This window comes from Megalops cyprinoides, chromosome 9 (genome assembly GCF_013368585.1).
Source record: "Megalops cyprinoides isolate fMegCyp1 chromosome 9, fMegCyp1.pri, whole genome shotgun sequence".
NCBI classification, from domain to species: domain Eukaryota; kingdom Metazoa; phylum Chordata; class Actinopteri; order Elopiformes; family Megalopidae; genus Megalops; species Megalops cyprinoides.
In genome coordinates, this window is record NC_050591.1 from 26,320,726 (window position 1) to 26,339,631 (window position 18,906).

An 18,906-nucleotide genomic window follows, 5' to 3' on the forward strand; every position below is an offset into this window, starting at 1 on the left:
TAGATAACCAGGCAGACAGTGAGGGAGAGTACAGGTTCTCTGCTGTTGGCACAGGCCTAACCATGTGCTAGCACAGGGATCACCGGAGATTAATCAGATAAATGAGAGAAAAAGAACACAGCAAACAGATTATTAAATGCTACATAAAAAAATCCTGTGCTAATATGTGCATATGTATGTAGTTGTAAGACGGTAATGGGTTTTCCCTCTTGCGAATATTAATCCATGAACGTTATTAAGGGCTCAGATATCCTGTCACTCAACAGTGTTCTTTTCTGCCAGTCAAAGTACCAGTGAATTAATGTGTCTGTGCAGGTGACAGTGATGGGTGTGGCCATGTCTCACCCTGGGAGGGTCAGCTTGCAGAGCAGCCAGGTAGTTCTCCAGCGCCAGGCGACGGCGGTCGTTAAGCATGGCCTCGACGCGTGCCAGGTGGGTCTCCACCAGCTGCTGCTTCTCACTGGCTGCTTCCTCCTCCAGGGACTCCACCATGGCCTGGAAGTGCTGCACAGCGGGCGGGGCTTAGAATCATGCACTGATAGGTGGACAGAGATTAAGAGAGGGGTGGGGCTTGGCAAGTAAAACTTACCTGGATCAGCGTCTGTCTCTCTGCCTTGGGCAGGTTCTTGGCCTGTCGCTCAGCCTCCTCCCACTCCTTCCTCACCTGGAGAAAGTGAGACAGAGACAGAGACAGAGACGGAGGTGTGAGGGAGTGGTCCCGTTTCCTGCGTAAAGGGGTGGGCGAGGCTGTGATGTGCTGCTCCTTACCCTCTCCATGCGGTTACGGTGCCTGATCTCCAGCTGCTCCTTGGCCTTCTGGAAGCGGCTGTGCTCCTTGTCATCTGCTGGCGTCTCAAAGTACACGTCCACGTCATCTGTTGGCTGAGGGGTGGGGGGGACTGTGGACAGACGAGACAGGGACACGGTCCGAGATTAGCACCAGTTTAGACAGACAGACGGACAGAGAAAAAGCATTTAAATCAAAGCAGGAAGTGGGGCGCACACAGAGCCGAAACGTGCAGCAGAAAGCACATTTAGCCGTCCCTACAGGAATTTGCACACGGAGCCATTTCCCCAAAGTATCTGTCCGATCTCAGTAACTTGAGAGAATCCGACAGTCTTTCATGTTCAGTCTCTTTCATTCTCCAGACTCTTCATTCTGACAGGCCAGGCTTGTTTAATGTTAACAGAAGGTTTTCAAGGGGACGGGCAGTGAGGTTCAGACAGCGAGGACTCTGTGGCTATAATGGTGGGAGATAAGCTGGGCTATGAATATATCCTCAAGTCCAAAAAAGAAGGACCTTCATCTGGAGAGGTAGACACTGAGACAGTGTTTATTGGCTGGTGACCCAAAACACATGGCAGTGCTAAAACAGTGACGTCCAGAATAACTACCAATCACAATACTTCTTGTTTTTTTTTAATTCTTCCACGCTCCATGGGATCCTCAGGAACTCCTTGGGAAGCAGTGAGATGACACAGCAATGCAGTACAATCCTTGTATAGTGCTGAGGCGGACCTTCAAAGCTCTTCACTTGATTGTTGTCTAGCTTTTAGCGGACGGACAGACAGACAGTAGGAATGAGCAGACACGCAGCAGAGAGGAGGAGGGGCTGGAGACCGCAGCGAGCCGGGAGAGAGCTGACAGAGAGAAGCCGACGTGCCACAGAGGCTGTGTTTCAGTAAATGTGCTGTGGTCAGAAAGTACGTAGTCTCCACATGCGTGGGACAGTACATGAGAGCGTGTGTGGGTCTGAGGGGTGTGAGTTTGGGTTAGAGAGACGCGGTCGGGCGGGATTAGACAGTCCGCGGGAGAAGGCCTGCTTCAGTCTACGTTGCGTGCGACTTACTCAGGCTCCTGCACACGGCCATGCAGTACTCCTCAGAGTCGAAATTGTTGCGGTTGCCGGCGCAGCCCCCATACACGAAGCGCACGCACCTCCGCTGACTCATGTCGAAGTGCCAGCGCGGCATGGAGGCACGGCAGGGGCCCGTCTCGGCCGCCAGGGAGCACACCGCTGCCAGGGGACAGCCGTTAGAGCATTCTGCCACACGGGGGCAGCATACTGACCAACCCTCTGATTGACCAATGCACTGCACACCCACCTGTACCACCTACCACTGAGACAAACATAAGCAAGTATATGATGACTGTAACCGAGAATCTCACTATTGATTATGGTTACGTCATCATGAAAATGAGAATACTGAAAATGAGAAATGAAAATGGGGAATATTAACAGGTAAACAAGTTCTGTCAAACCACAGAACTTTCATTATACATACATCAAGTAGATGTAAACTGTAAATCATAAAACGTGAAGTAGATGAGCGATGAAAAAGAAAAACAAATTTTCTTAAATTAAACAGTGGATTTTGGCATTTATCCAAGCCCTAATGCTTAAAAATTAAAGAGGATCACTGATTTACAGAAACAGAGATATGAACTAGCCCAATGAGAGTGGGAGAAAGAGTAACCATGCGTGATGACAAGAACAGCATTCTGACCTTTGACCTCCTGTGCCGTCTTGTCTGCATCCATGCTGTCCACTTCGCTGGCCCTGTCCTTCTTTTCATCTTCCTCCTCCCGGTCTCCCTCCTCATCCTCGTAGACATAGTGGTACTCTTCCTCATCATCGTCCTCTTCCTCCTCAATCGTCTCAGTCCTCTGAGTAGGCTGCTCCTCAACTGAAGTCTCACTGAGAAAGACAAGAGAGAGGACAGAACAGGAGAGAAAGACATAGAAAAGAGTGAGGGAGAAAGAGATTTACAAGGGTACCAAGGCACAGAAACACGCCAAATGGACAATAACTCTACTCTTTAAATCCTAGAGCTAATCAAGAACAGAAAGGATAAATCCTCTACAAACATCTACAAACACAAACATGTGCACAGTTCGATGCATAAAGGCACTATATCCCACACACCTCTCCTCAACAGGCTCGTCCTCATCCTCCTCTTCATCTAGCTCTGTCGCCTCCTCCTCCTCGTCCTCCTCTTCGTCCTCCTCCTCCTCCTGGGAGGGCTGGGGACGTGGGGCGGCCTCCTCGGGGCGGGGCGCGGGGCAGCAGACGTACTCGACGCCATGGAACTTGTCGACGCCGCAGGGCAGCAGCATGCCGTAGCTGTGCAGGCTGGTGCTGCCCTTGGAGCAGGCCTGAAACGCAGATGCAGGGAATGGACGGACTGAGAGACAGAGAGGACAGCGTCTTCGACAAAAAGATAAGTACACAAGGGGGACACACCTCAATTTAGCTAAGTACAGCTAATATACCTAATATGCCTTGACATTGCTAAATCTTTATGTCATCATACCATATTGCATAATTCCCGGGTCGCTGCTTTACCATCGCTCAGAGCCTTTTAAAATGAAGGCCCATGGGTCTATGACATGGTTTATGACTCTGAATTGCAGTGTGTTTCCAAAACAACAGTAAGTGTGAGGAGGGTAGTCAGGCAGTGGTTATTAGGAATCTGACTGAAGACTACAGAAGGTGTGTCAGCAAGGTGCGTTTAGGTCACAGTGGAGACATGAAGGCAGTCCTGCTGTCACGGGGGTGGGGGGGAAGAGCGGGGATTAGCAGTGTTACCACTGCTCCACTAATCTGATTAGGAGCAAATCTGAAGGATCACAGGTCTCCTTGTGCCCAAATCACCACTGGGACAGTGGGAGCCAGAAATGAGGCAGAACACAGTGAACAGTCTACAGGCACCACAAAGTGATCTTCAAACAGGCCACACCGAATCTCATGGGAACCTGTCACATGGCAAGACAATGGAATCCTTTTGGTGATCTATACCTTTTCTAATCAGGGGGCTGAGATTTCCAAAAACACCTGCCATGTATTGTAAAATGGCCTACTTTTTAAAAAAATTGTCAACATAACATTTACTGGTGAAACTTGTTAAGACACGCTGTGTAAAACCTAAACATCCCCTAACATGTACACCACTGCTTGTTATATGAGGACATTTAAAATATCTGTTCAATAGGTTTAAGGGCAAAAGTTGATGGGATTTGAAGGCCAGCTAGCTAGCAATTACATGAAACTGTCTTTACAACTTGAACCCTCTAGGACAATGAATTGTTACAAACCAGGTGCGAAATTGGCTTTGTAAAAAGAGAGCTGCTGAAGCAGTGGAAGACAACCAGATTCCTAATGTAAACAGGTGCATTCTTAAGGTGCTGCCATTATAAAAAAAAAAAAAAAAAAAGGTAGTGTTTTTTTTCCCAGAATTCCTTCACTGTTGTGCATTTACCTCCTTAGCCACGCCGTGCCACTGCTGCTGGCTGACACACATGTCCATGCGCTCCTTGTGGAAGAACTTGCACTTCTCTGGCACCAGCAGAACATCGCTCACGAACTCACCCACTGCAAGCAAAGTCACAAGACAAAAGTTTCACTAGGCTGAGACCCACTCTCCTCACCCGATGAAGTACTCCTCCACACTGAGGTCAGTCCAAAGTCATAAGATACTCATATGAGCAATAGTTTAATTTTGCAACAGACTGTATTAAATTAAAGTAATAATATCTTATTTCTTACAGTACATTTCATTCAGATCACGAAAATGATATCCTGATCTTGAATGTCTGCGAAGAGTTTAAAAGACAATGCTGATGTCTTTACCCGCATCAACATAATTTGTTTACTTGGCACATAATTTAACAGAAAAAACCTAAAGCGGGTTTTTAACAAACAACATCCATGCCATGACAGAAGCATTTTTATGATTGATTTAGAAGGGAAAAGGCTTAGCCTAATTTGTCTTACTTTTTCCTTGATGGCATATGCCTACTGCCAATTACAAATGAACATAAGCCCTGAAATTATTTCCCTTTGGGGTAACTGACACTTGAAATTCTGCTCTGTTCTTGAGAGGTATTTATTTTTCATATAGTCTTCATTTTTTCTGAAAACTGAAAAGCAGACATGAAAAACACCCCAAAAATAAATAACTCTAGGTGAAAAAGGATAAATGAGAATCATGTGCCATGCATGTAGCATTTCAGATATGAAGATGCATATTTTATAATAAATACATTGTACATATATAAATATAATATACTGTACCGTTAAGGTAAGGAAAATAGGACAGAGTGGTTTGTGAGAGCTCTAAACTGCTCATTTAGCAGCAAACCACAACCAAGCCTAAGGCTGCTTTGTGCCATTGTATAAAAGGAAAAAGAAAACAGGAAAAAGGCAATGTTTGGGAAAATGAGAGGGTAGACAGAGGAGGCAGCTTTAAAATAGCAGAGGACGCAGCTGGTTCACACCCCGCCCATGAGCTTCCTTCCCAGAGGGCTGTTGCAATGCTCCCCGCACCACGAGCAGCGGCCTGCTTTGCAGTAACGAGCCCTTCGTTGCATGCAGGCTGATCTGGGACCTGTCTGCCTGCTGCCGGGCTCTCCGATCACCCCGCACCCCCCTGCCCCCCCGGGGCTCCCACGGCGAGCACTCAAAGCCGTGGCGCCGGGATCGGGCGGGCGGCGGAGCTTACAGCGCCGCGGCTCTGCAGTAATAAAGCACAAGCCTGCACGACTCCCGCGCGGGGACGCACCCCTAGGTCTTCCACATTCCTCAGGACACACTCCCCCCCGTGTCCACCTGAGGCGGCAGACAGCCCTGGGGCATTATGCATTACGGGTCCTATGGTGGCTAGAGGCCAAGAGGCACCCATTAAATGTTAAGTGGGGTGACATAAATCCGTATTGCCTGCCAATAGAAATACATAAGAGATGGAGGCCAGCAACCTTATGAAAATAAAAGGCTGACCTCAAAAAACTAAGGATCCCCCCCCCCCCCCCCGTGTTCCCTTCATCACTCACATTTAATCCTCCATATTTATCACTTACACAACCACCCAACCCCACCACCATCCCCTGCCAATACCACAAAAACAGGACATACTTGGTCTGAGACACTGTCAGTATCATCAAAAAAGACATTACAGTGCTAGGATTAAGGAGGGAGGAAAAAAGTTAATCGTCACAGTCATTGTTTCATGGAAGGATGACAGACTGTGGGATTGTTGATCTCATCGCTATTTTGCCTTTGGTCTGAGGGATCTACAGCACGCTGCACAACGGCTCCTGCCTTCCCTTCAAAAAGAAAAACAGCTCAGTTCCCCCTCTAATTTGTCTTCACATCCTAGATATCTTTATTAAACCTTTCAGTTGTTGATTAACATTAGCAAAAATCAGATATTTTCCTTATGGACTCGTTGTAGCTTTACTGAAAAAACTACACGTTAAAATTGTCATCTGTAAAAAGCATTTATAGTGTCACTTGGGGGCCTTTCACAGAGCAGAGTGTCATGATTTCAGAATAAGTCACACATTTCAACAACATTTCCTGAAAAAAAGTCTGATTCAGTCACAAGTACGCTTTTCGAGGAAGAACAGATCATTCCCATTTTCATTTTAGCACCCTACCACAAAGGGTACCTCATCGCTAAAAAAAGAACCAACTTCAATACTCTTCCTGCATTCAGAACACCGATTTAAAAAGATGCAAAAGAGATACATTTTTTTTTTTATTTTAGTCAGAGGAGCAGACAAATGTAAAAATGATCAATAAACACGCAGTAAGTTTTTCATCAGGTTGATTCGTGCAACTTCCTTCAATCCAGCTGAGAGACAGCACTGAGTCCCCGGCGGCTTAAGAAAGCAAACCACAGGGGAAATCACTGCAGCTGTCATCTCACTGCTGTTTGTGTGCTGGCTGGGGAATATTCTCTCTGTCTGTCCCCTTGTTCGTGTGACAGGAAACCTGACTGCAATCAGGCGAGCGCTGTCTCCATTTGGTCTTCGGCCGCACTTCAGAAGAGCCCCCCCCCATACCTCCCCACAACCATTTTTTTTTGGCTTCTAAGCTCTCTTACTTCCCCCAACCCCAGTAATAAATTGAATCTTTTATCTCCTTCACCCTGAGCACTGCAGGATCAGAACACAGCAGTGATCAAGTTCAGATGAATCAAAGTCAAAGAGTGGAGCTGAGGGCTTTCATAGCTGTGGGGTGGTGCAGTGGAGATATACGCAATTCCATTGTGCCTTGTTTTTTCATTAGAACTCTGGAGCTGTTAACTTGTAACAAACTCTTCTGAAGTCTGTTGTTTTCATACACTTCTTACCCACAGAATCCCTCTCTCTCTCTCTGTCAGCTTTAACAACCTCTATCTGCAAATTTCTGTTCTTTTCCCTGTTCCTGAAAGAACTCTAGGCAAGCCTATAGTTTTGTTTTATACTATTAACTGAATATTTGCCCATTTTTATACTTCTAAAAACTCATAGACGGTTCTGTGGCACAACAAGCTGCAGGACTGCGTTTTGACTGAAGGTTTCTGATGACTAGTGCTGACTCTCCCTCTCCATGTTCCTCCACTTCTACTTGTTCCGTGTCTCCATTGCTCTCTCCCACTGTCTCCTGCCCTGCTCTGCATGTTGACTTGAACAGTCTTTTGGGAAGTGTGGCCAAAGAACACTGTGCACCTGCTTCCAGGTAGAGCCTATTTTCTCCTCCAATTGCTCTACCCATGATCTCCAAGCAATAAATGAGTAAACGATACACTGCCTACAGTAATCTAATTAAGTCTGCCCTTTTTCCCACAGAGAGTCTGTTTTCTTCCTTTCCCAATTATACTGAGCCTATTTTGGTGGCCTTTACTCCCAGTATTAGTCTGAAAGAAGATGATAATGTAATATGTGGGGTAAAACCTAAGTACAGCTATTTAACAAATAACTGTGTCTGTGTGCACAAGTGCATGTTTTGAAAATGAGCAATGTGAAGTTAAACATAAAGGCTCAGACTGACAGCCCTGTTAAAGACACTGAAATATATGTTTAGTGTTTAGCTCATGCTACTGTGCCGTTTTGCAGTACAGCAGTCCCTTCTAGGCTAGGAGTTCTCCTTTCTGAAAAGAGTCATTCTGTTTAGTCACTGTTTAGTTAGTAAACCGAATAAACTGGCATTTGCACGCAGCTGAAAATGGCATCGAGGCACAGTCGACAGAGTGTGTTAGAATTTCAAGGAGCTCTTTCAGCAATACTTCTGCTAGGTCTGGGCTGCAGGGGGATGACAAATTCACCATGCCATTCGTGTCACGAAATCAGCATGGTAAATTTTTGGACTCATTTATCTGTTTGTCATTTATCTGTTGAGTGGTGCATGTCCGTTGCAGCTGACTACAGAGCACGGCACACAAAGCTAGCATTTGACCTGGCCACTGGATCAGTCCTGCTACCAGAGCAAAAAGGGAATCCTGCTGGATTACAAAGCTAGACAACACATTACTTTTAAGGTGAACTGCACATTGCCTGCACACAGAGAATTGCAGAGACAGCCAATAAAACCATGATAGCTTGCCTTAATGAAGTGATTGCCCTTCAGTTAAACTGAAGATAGATGGGTGACATTCAAACAAGGATTATGTCCTGATTCCTCCAGGGCTGTGATGGAGGAGACTGTGACAGTGAAGGAGAAAGAGGGGAAAATACAGCAGACAGAATAAAAGAGAGTGATAAGGCGAAAGCGCTGAAATGATGGCTCTGGCGACAATGGCCGAATAAAGAGGTTTCCGAGATGACGCGATTACGAACCCTTACGCCAAAGACAATAACAGATGATTTGAGAGGGATACATTATGAGGGAAGCGCTTTGAGGTTCTCCGCCGCTGTCCCTGCGTGCTTCCGCGAGCCCAAGAGCTGCGGTGTCAGCAGTTCTCTCTGTGTTTTCCGCCCGCCGCTCATCCAAAAATCCGCAATCTTGCAGCGCCTCCGACTGTCAGCCCATTTCACAGTCCACTGACGGCGCTAATGGCTTTTCCATCCCATAAAGCGCCACAACTCAATCACTGATTGGGAATGACGGAGAGCGAGAGCGGGGGTGGGGGTGGGGGGGTATTGCCGTTCATCACAGAGCGGAGGGAAAACACTGCCATTGGAAGAGGGGCTGGAACAAGGATATAACTACATGGACAAACACAGGCTGTTTCACCAACTTAATAACTGACAGGGAATGCAGGATTGGTGGCGGGGGGTGGGAGGGTGGGCGATTCAGCCATTTGTTGTTTGGTATGGTCAAGTATATAGTAGGGTATGTGTGGGAGAAAGAGATAGAGACTTCAGCTATTTTCTTTTACAACATCAGCGTGTCAGGAAAACACAGAGAGCCGGTCAGAAAGATGAGACAACAGGAGGCGGGGCGAGGAAGGGAGGGCATACCCAGTGGCCAGACTGTCCACATAACCTGAGAGTAGCCTTGCTGCCATCATCAATTACAAAAGAACCCAAGACACTGCAGAGAGGAGCCTATGCTGAGTGAAGTCAGGGGGAGCAATAAAGCAACCAGCCTCCCACACACTGCCCCGTAGGCATCTGCTGGTTTTATAGCCCCTGTCTGATGGGGGAAATAAGATTGTGTTTTATTGCGCTACACACTGCCTCACAATAATGGCTTTTCAGCCCTAGCAATCATTTCTGAAGCACATTAGCTACAATCTAGCCCAGATCTGCTGAATCTGTGGCTCAAGGCTGGGATTATTCGGTTGCATCACCCTGCTGTTTTACCATTCTGTATCATCTTCTGTTGATGGCTAAGCTGGTCCATGACACTTAATGACTTCAATGCTAACAGTTTGTGCCATCTCTTATTGGTCCCCCATACCCTCCAACAGCCAATGAGTACACTTACCCAGGCATTTGTAAGGTACCACAATGTGGGCGTGGCCTTTGCACTGCTTCTTATCCTTCTTGCACCAGTTCTCAATCTTGACCGGCTGATTGGCTTCCACCACATTTGTGATCTGCAGCTCAGGGTACATCTGTTTCAGAAGAACAGAGAATGTTTCAAGCAGCCCCCAGGAGCTTTGCAATCTCCAGATAACAGCAGCTTTGCCATTAAATCACATGCAATTTCTGCTCTACTCCAATACCATAAGACATTATGTAATCCAACAAGTTACAAGAGCATCCTTTCAAAATCAAACAACAACACGTATAGCATGAAATGACAGGCAGCTAGTGCTTTTTCGGGCTATTGTAAAATGTGCACCTCATAGTGGATGATGGTAATGGCATCTGTAATCTGATCTGTATAGTGATCAAGAGAACCCGGAGACCCAAGAGAGCGACCGAGGCAGAGCGCATAACGAGAGATGACTGCGTGCAGCAGAGACTGTTCCGCAGCAGCCTGCAAGTCACTGATTACTTTGCAGTCAGGGGACAGCAGTCATCAGTGCTCAAACCAGCTGAATTACCACTGGGGAACTGGGTTTCACAATCACAGAGTAACACTGGCATTGAGTAGCTCTCCGTTGCTGTCCTCCCACACCTCCCCCTATCTATCCTGCGCTTTTTACAGGATAAACTTGCCTGCTTCGGCTTGGCTTGCCTCAGGTCAGACCACACCGCTTGTCTTATCTTGGGTTGGCCAACGGCTTGACAGCACAAGTCAGTTTGCAGTGAAAATGTGAGGCACAGCTGATCTACATTTGCTGTGGGTCAGTGCAAATATATATGCATTACGGCTTGCAGTCAAGTTCTACTCATTATGGTCCACTTGCAGGCACAGTGGTGTGGCAGTGTCTCACCTCCTGACAGTACTGGAGCACAGCCTCCTTGGTTCCCACGCAGGTCTGAGTACCGGAGGGGTCTGGCTCCCAGCGTCCAGTCTGGATGTTGACATGCATGTTGAGTTTCCCGCAGAACATGGCAACCTGTGGCTCTGCCACTGCAAATCCGGTGCCCGCATTGGCTGCCAGAGCCTGGGGGAGGAGAGAGAGAAGGCGAGGGGTTAATACAGCCATAATGCACAACTATAGACCTTTCGGAGCCATTCCGGAGTCTGTGATCTTACTCCCCCCAAGACTTATCACTTATATCCAGAGAGACATAAACCACTATGTACACCATTGCCTCTTACAAGTTCAACGTCAATGAAGTGAAGAAGGGTGCGCTTTCCCCTACAATGCTATGCCTTGAGGGCATTTATAGTCGGTTGCTCCTTAAAGGGTTACAGTTTGCTTTTGTGCTGTGCCTTTTGCTATACAGTAGAGATTAGGGACAGCACGGCTCCCACACATAGTTCTCTCGACTCCTACGGTTCTGACACACAAGGCTTCCTGGCCCCATCCAAATGCACTCTTCTTATGTAAGTGCCCGGTACACGACTTCTGCAACACCATGGGCTTTGTGTTAAGAGTCCAGGAGTGGTACAAATCATCAGCGAACATGTTACCGGCGATTCAGGCCACCGGGGTGTGTCACGCGGAGAGAAACAAAAAAGACTAGGATTAAAGACACCCATGCCTTGAGAAAAACTAGGCTAGATGGAAAACGAATGTAAATCAGGAAGCCTGTGACAAGGCCCGGGCACCTCTCAGTGACACTGTCTGTCTATACACCTGTCCATCTATGCCGTGCTTAAATCAGTTTACACAGGCCCTGGGGAGATGGGGACGTACAGCGAGGTTGCGACATCTGCGAGGAGATGCGAGGAACGCTCCCGGGTCTTCCAGATAAAAGCGAACGAAATGAAAAAGAGAGGTGGCTCTGTCGATCACCGCGGCCGATTTGAGTGACTGGCGCGCGCGTTCCCCGGCTCAGTCACCACATCCCGCCTTCATGCCAGTGCAACATTATCCGTCTGCTGTTCCCAGGCTCTGCTGTTTCACCATAATCCTGCGTCTCATCTGCAAGGCTGCGCTCCTCTCCCTCCTCCTGCTCCTCCCGGAGATGAGAGCTAATTAAATTGAGCGTGCTGTCCCCTGCTAGCATGAGCAGTGCGAGCGTGTGGTGGGAGTACAGAGGCACTGCGTGACACAGGCTTGACTGAATGCAAAATTCACCTCTAAGCAATGAGGGGATATGAGCACATATTCTTATTTGTGTAGCAGATGCTGAATTATACTTTCTTTTTGTATTTTTTTTGCATATTTCAGCCAGTTTTTATTACTGCAAATTGTAAAATTTAGACTCTCACATTGCCCAATGCACCTATGCAAAAGTGAATAACTTTGAAACTACGTGCCTCATGGTGCAATGTAGTGAAGTGGGTGCCAATTAGAGGATAGGTGCCACTCCACTGATGTCAATCAAGAAACTCGCTGACACCCAATGAGTCTTAACATTCTAAGAGCAGTGCTATGAGGGGACTTGGGTGTAGGCAGAACTTGGGACACAGGGGTAAGCCTAAACCTGCACTCAGAACAAGTGTCTCCACTGTCCGGGCCACTCAGAAGCCCTCCAACATCACGTTCATCTGCAGAACAGTTCCTATTGTACAATAATCACAATGACATAAATCACTGGAATTTAAATGCTAAAAAAATGGGAATGGCTTATGGTAAGAATACTACATTAAAGCAGAATAACACAGGGGTTTTTCCAGGGCATATTGTAAGTGAGTTCACCTCACCATTAGCACCCCCCCCCCCCCCACCCTCTGGCAGGGATTTGTGTCACTCCTGTTACATAAGGCCAGTTCCATTCTGAGGAACTGGCAGCTCCTCCTTCCATTTGACCAAGGGCAATGATGCACACATGGCCACATTTAATGATGCTCCGAACACTCCAAACCCACAGGTTCCAGTTAAACTCCCTCTTAGTTGATGAATCAAAATAATAGTTTATGACCACAGCATGCTGTGGAATTAACAGTGCCTGATGGTTTCTATTTTAAGCACAATTTTTTGGTTCTCCACAGAGAACCAAACAGGCTGAAATTTCAGATGTCTCTTCTGTGAGTCATAGAATCATTTTGCCAAGTCTGGTATAAATATACTCTCGAGTTTTATGTTATAAGAAGTGAAAAAATGTTTACATTATTCTTAACATGAGTTAGGAGTAATGTAACAACTGTAAATAAACTGTCACAAATGCCAATAAACTAATCATAAACCACAGAGGCTTCCCTAGGACACACTTGAAAGCAGCAGGAAAAATGGCCAGTAAAATGGCTGGGGAGAAATAACAGGAAACTTTCCCAACTGGCATATTCACATAAGGCTACACTTACCGAGGTGAGTAATAGCCCAATAAATACCACATGGACCGCAATCGTTTGACCAGGGTTGGTTTATAACCATTCACTGGTTTATAATAGTTAAAAGCTCCACATATTCCGACTTGAGAGGAAAACAAATGTTACGCTAACCAGTACATGTAATTGCTATTCACGTCATGTGCACAGATTGAACTGTATGTACTACACTGTTCCACAGATAATCTTTTTGGCTGTTGGAGAGAACATTTGAATCCTCCCTCCTGTGGAGTGGTGTCTTACATGACCAGGTGCCTCCCCTGGCACAACAGTACATCATCATGTAGCAGACTAATGCATTGTGGAATGTGCTCTTACAACACAGGTTAAGTAGCAGTCCCATGGTCCTCCTTCACTCACTCTCATGGTCACTTGAAACAGTTCTGTGTTTGGAATTTGGATGCCACCTGAACCGCATGGCGGAATGTACTTTACTTTGCCAGCCAGCAGATTATTTCAGATCTCTGACTGTGAGTATTGAGCTTGTTTGGTGGTGCAGTCGATTTGGGGAAAGAGGATGTCCGCTAGAATGAGAGTGATGTCCCACTGAGTGCCATGAATAAACACCAACTGAAAAATCACCTGAGGTGTGACTACAGCCGTGTGGCTACAAAAAATGTTAGTTGACAAAATTAATCAAAAAATAAGGCAGTGTGACACAGGTTTTCTGTTTTCTGTAAGAGCTAGAGTGGATGCAGAATGAAGCCTAGCAAGGACTGGCGCGGTCTCCCACAGCTATGGAAATATGACGGGAGAGAAGGAGAAAGAAAATGCCGAATAGTCACGAAAAGCGTGCGGAGCGGTAAGGCAGTGCTTAACACGGGACGGGGCTGTCCGTCAGAGCTCTACAGGGACTGCCAAAGTGACAGCTATGTCTCTACCCGACCGCACTCCTCGCTCGCTTCCCACACCCCTGAAAGGCTTCTGCTGCAGTTTTTTTTCCCCACAATCCCGTTCTTCTGCGAGGCCAGGCCACTGCAGACAGAACTGTTTGAGGATCAACCTCCGAATCCCTGCTAAAACTGATAAAAACTCAACCAGAGGTACAAACAGTCCTGATGATTTTCTGAGACAGCCTGTGAGAGAACAGAATGAACTGCATTTTTTTTTTTAATTGGAGCCTGAAGTCAAGGTTGGAAACATGCTATCAAAACAGAATGGTCTCTCTGTCCCTCAGAGGGCAAAGGAAGATCAACAATCAGGATAATCAACAGCCCATTACAGCTACAGCAGAGGAATGCTTGTCAGGCACTGAGGTAAAAAATAAAAGCAATCACGTCATGAAAAACACGGCACATATATGTAAAAGAGGCTAGTGTGGCCAAAGCGTAAGACTTCAGTCTCTTTAGGGCAACAATATGGCGTAGTGGTAAGGAGCAGGACTTCTAACTGAAAGGTTGCAGGTTCAATTCCCTGCTGAGGCACTGCTATTGCACTCTTGAGCAAGGTACACAACTGAAAACTTACTCAGTAAATATCCAGCTGTATAAATGAATAACGTAAAATGTAACCTGTGTAAATCACTCTGGATAAGAGTCTCTGCAGAATGACAATAATATATCTCAAGACGAGAATGAGGAGAATTCAGTTCAATAACAAACTGTAAGACCTCACAACCACGTGCCTGTCTACATGAAAATAATCCACTGAACAGTGTGAACACCAGCGGACTGGTTCTTGAGTGCGGTACAGGCAAGAAGCTTTAGTCTGCTTCTCAGAACAGGGGAACCTGGGCTGGAGAAAAGCGCCGTACAGGGCTTGGGGGCGGGGGGGTGAACAAAAAGACCACAGAGGAGCTGCTCTGATGAAATACCCATACCGTACAAACCCCCCGTCTCAAATTTGATCGCTCGAGTCACTGATGTGTTTCCAAGGACCAAGGACTTGCTGGACGAGGCAGGAACAAAGCGGCCCTTGTGTGTCTCTGGTGTGTGGCAGCCTGACTGGACACTCAATGTTCCTGACCTCTTCCCCGGCTCCATTCATTCAAACACCGCTCCAGCAAAAACAGGGCACGTTACAAAACACACAAAGAGACTCTCCCGAAAAATGGCATGATTAAGGGGGGGGGGGATTGTGGTTATCAATCATAATTTGAGCCTGATAATGCCATTGCAGAGTTCTGTTCTCTTTTTTTTCCTCTTCCCCAGAAGAGTTGATATCGTGCAGCGCTGCGAATACTCATTTGACGAGTGTGTCTTGTGAAGACAGTGCTTAATTTAAAATGTCAGATTAGAGGGCGGGAGGAGTGTGAAAGCGTTTCACAGTAATTATAAAAGATGGGTATCATCACAGAGCAATCTGCGCTGATGAGGTTTTCAGGATTTGCCGCTTCATTAAAAAAAGAAAAAAGCAAGAGAAAAAAAGCAATTCTCTAAACCCTGCAGTGAGGAAGATGAGGATAGAGAAGCCACAGCGAAAACAATGGCTCCGTGTCATTGTGTGAACGAGGTGCTTTTCTCCTGTTGTTGTGTTTTTACAGTGGAGGAGAGAGCAGCCTCTTTCCCTTCACACCACACTGAGCAAAGTCAAACACAGACGCTAAACTAAGCAAGCATGTGCTGACACTCAATCGAAACACCACGTACAGCGCATCTCTGAGCCTCATACAAACCGCATAATGAGTAGCATCTCCTTCTCTCTCTCACACACACACACACACACACACACACACAAACACAATATCCCCTCCGCATTCCTTTCTCTCTCAAACACACACACACACACAGAGTATCCCTCTCCATTCCTCTCTCTCTCTCAAACAGACACACACACACAGAGCTGGCTCGCTTCGCTGGGCCCAGTGCGGGTCAGCTATTACACGGCCTGCCTCCCAGCGGCTGGCAAGCACACAGCGCCTCTGACAGCGCTGCTAATCCCTGGTGTTCGTGTGTGGCCCAGGTTGTGCAGCTTGGGGCAGTGTGAGCTGCACAGTACAGGTCACTTTGGCAGGGCAGGGCAATTGGTGGTGGCGGCAGGGTGGTTGTGGAGGTGGCCATGCCAGGCCTGGCTGCTTACCTTTCACAGAAACAGCACCAACAGCCCATTTCACAAACTACAACAAGACTTTCTTTTTTTGCATTAAAAAGACTGAACAAGAAGCTTACTGTAACTCTTATAATGATGGCTGGTTGCCGTTTAAAGAGGAACTAGACGGCACAGAATAAACAGAGGAAACACACGGGTCAGAAAACAGCAAATGCTACAGCATCCGCCTGTTCTGCACTGGCAGTCTCTCAGTCATTTCCGGCACGACCAAGTTCTGCATTTAGGAAAGAAGTTACATGTCCTTGTCATTTTGCTGATGGTGAATTTCCCTCTGGGGACACTGAGCAGGCCCACAGCTTGTGCAGGGGATGGGGGGGGGGGGTAAATATTGACGATGATTTACAGGTTTTAATGACCTGGCACCAGACTTGACCTGACAATTGGTGACCGATATGAAACTCCATTATCGCAACAGAGGACAGGGTGCGATTTAACAGCTCCCAGGGAGCTGACCACGTGACCCGCTGCAGGAATATCTGCTTTCGGGCCCTGATTAAGTCCTAAGCCTTAATCCACTCCCTGTCACAACGTAATACCTGAGTACCACATGTGTCGGTGACAACAGTTGGGGAAAAGGGTGGATTCACATACATCACATAGCAGGAACAATGCAGGGGTTCAACAGGAAGAGGAGTATACCGAGCAGAACGGCCCTGTTAAATCAACAGCTTCAGAGATAAGAGACAGGAAGGATGCGGCAGAGACACACACAGGGGGGGGGCGTTTGATTTGCATATCGGCTCCCAGCGTCTCCCCCCATCAAAAGAAAGTGACAACGGGTCAATAAAGTTGGCCCGGGGGCGTGTTCCCGGCCGTTGAGACAAAAGGGCAGTTTCTCGCTGCAGCGCAAATGGGAGCCCTGCGCATAAGCAGCCTTTTGTTTCCACACTGCGGTAGTGAAGAAGGGAAAGTGTGGAACATCACAGCCAGCCCAATGATGTGACTCACCCGCGCTGCATGAACACGGTGCTCCGAAAGCCTATTCTGGGAAATGTGGACTTGGGAGTATCCATTTCAGTTACCCAGAAACCTTAAACTTTCACAAAATTCCACACTTGCACAACAACAGCAGTGTGCAAGCCTGCTCCTGGGGCCTGTCCTTTACTGAATCCTCTGAGTCACCCTTACTGCTACTAAAGGCTAAATGAAGGTCACTTCCTCAATCTCAAATCCTGTCAGAGCCAATGAAAGTACTGCCTCTAATGACATGCCTATAAAATCACAATAAGAAAAATATAAACATTGGTCAGTTCTCGGGGCTATGAATAATGACAGCAGTAAGTAAATGTGAAATATCTAAAACAAAGCCTCCCCTTTAAAAGCTTATGAATGAAATTGAGTGTTGTCGAGAAGACCACATCACACACACACACACACACACACACACACACACACACACACAGAGCACAGCACATGCACTGCCGTAAAACATCGCCAGGTGTCCTCCAGCACACTTCGCCAATGTCACAGGAAGCTGTCGCCCCAGTGGTGCTGGGGAGAGCTCGGTGCAACTGTGTGACATTCCTGCCAACAGCTGAACTCACAAGGGTTTGGTCTCCAGTCACTAGTCTGTGGCTCATTGAGCTCAAGTCATTCATCACCAAGCCGAACTGCCTTCTACTTTTTATGTGTTTCACAGGGGAGTCTATATAAAATGAGAGACCATGGGAGTGAGGGGAAAAAAACACTTCACACAAAGCAGAGGCAGTCCAAATAAACTTATGCAACAAACAAAACAGAAAGCTCAATGCTGTTTATCCAACACTGATTCTCACTCATTAAGAGTAGGACATTACAACATTTGTTAAACAGAAGTACCCAGCCTGAACCGCAACACCAGTAACATTAACAGTGTGTATTCACAAATATCGGTAAGAGCACAGGGAAAGGCAGAGCGTCAACAAAATTCTGTGGTGAAAGGCTTTTATTTGCCTGATAGTAGCAGAGACATAGTGTGCGTCTCTTTGTGTCAGAGGGAGATAACCTGGCCATTCTCCAGCCTGGATTGTGCAGACGTGAATAACAACTTGTTCAAACGCCCTTGTCGCTATGGCAACCAGCTGCTAAAGCATCTCAGCTATTCACACAGAAAAACAGTGAGAATGAGAAAGAAAGAGAGAGAGGGAAAAACATAGGGACAGAGTGAGGAAGAGGCAGAAAGGCAGGGAGCAAGAGCAAAAACAAAAGACAAAAAGAGTGGGAGGAAAACCAGGAGGGGGAAAGAGGAGAGAGAGAGAGAGAGAGAGGGGGGGGGGGGGGGGGGGGGGTGGGGGGGAAGAGGAGAGAGGGGGGGGGGGGGGGGGGGGAAAGAGGAGAGAGAGAGGGAAACAGCAAAACAGAAGGAGGGGAAGAGGGAGAGAGGGAGAGAGAGAGGGAAAAAGGGAGAGAGAAAGAGCGACAGCAAAAACAAGACCAAGGCGAGAGGGGCGGTACACAGTGTGGTCAAGCTGTCTGCACGAACTACCTGAAGGAAATCAAACAACAGCAGCTGGGATGGACATCACACTGCATTACGCAAACGGCAATAGCGTGTGCCGTTGTTGCCAAGTGTGACCCACTACACAGGGAGCATATGCTTTTACACAAAAAGCATGAAAAGGAAAAAACACACGCATAAAACTTACAACAATACAACATGTCTGTGCAGGGAGCTGCGGTTTACTTGCACGATCAGCGTCATGGAATACATCAGCACGCAGCGCTTTATTTCTGAAACGAGCGTGTGATCGCACGAAAACGGCTGCAAGTCTATTTATAAATGGCACCATGTGGTGTAACAGTGGGGCTCCATTCTGCACTGCCACACAATGAGTCTGGA

At 47.0% G+C, this 18,906-nt stretch overlaps 1 protein-coding gene across 4 annotated transcripts in view; it reads right to left on the reverse strand.

Annotated features, from left to right (window-relative positions):
* Positions 1-18,906, reverse strand: part of aplp2 (amyloid beta (A4) precursor-like protein 2) — a 44,563-nt gene that overhangs the window by 10,694 nt on the left and 14,963 nt on the right. For 3 of the 4 annotated variants that reach the window (XM_036536109.1, XM_036536111.1, XM_036536108.1), the window contains exons 2-10: positions 10,591-10,764; positions 9,693-9,822; positions 4,261-4,373; positions 2,928-3,157; positions 2,509-2,699; positions 1,851-2,018; positions 769-899; positions 590-664; positions 346-504 (exon numbers count right to left, since the gene is read on the reverse strand). In XM_036536109.1, the coding sequence (XP_036392002.1) occupies positions 346-504; positions 590-664; positions 769-899; positions 1,851-2,018; positions 2,509-2,699; positions 2,928-3,157; positions 4,261-4,373; positions 9,693-9,822; positions 10,591-10,764 (1,371 nt within the window). The remainder of the gene's footprint in view (positions 1-345; positions 505-589; positions 665-768; positions 900-1,850; positions 2,019-2,508; positions 2,700-2,927; positions 3,158-4,260; positions 4,374-9,692; positions 9,823-10,590; positions 10,765-18,906) is intronic. The other variant, XM_036536112.1, reaches the window with a different exon arrangement.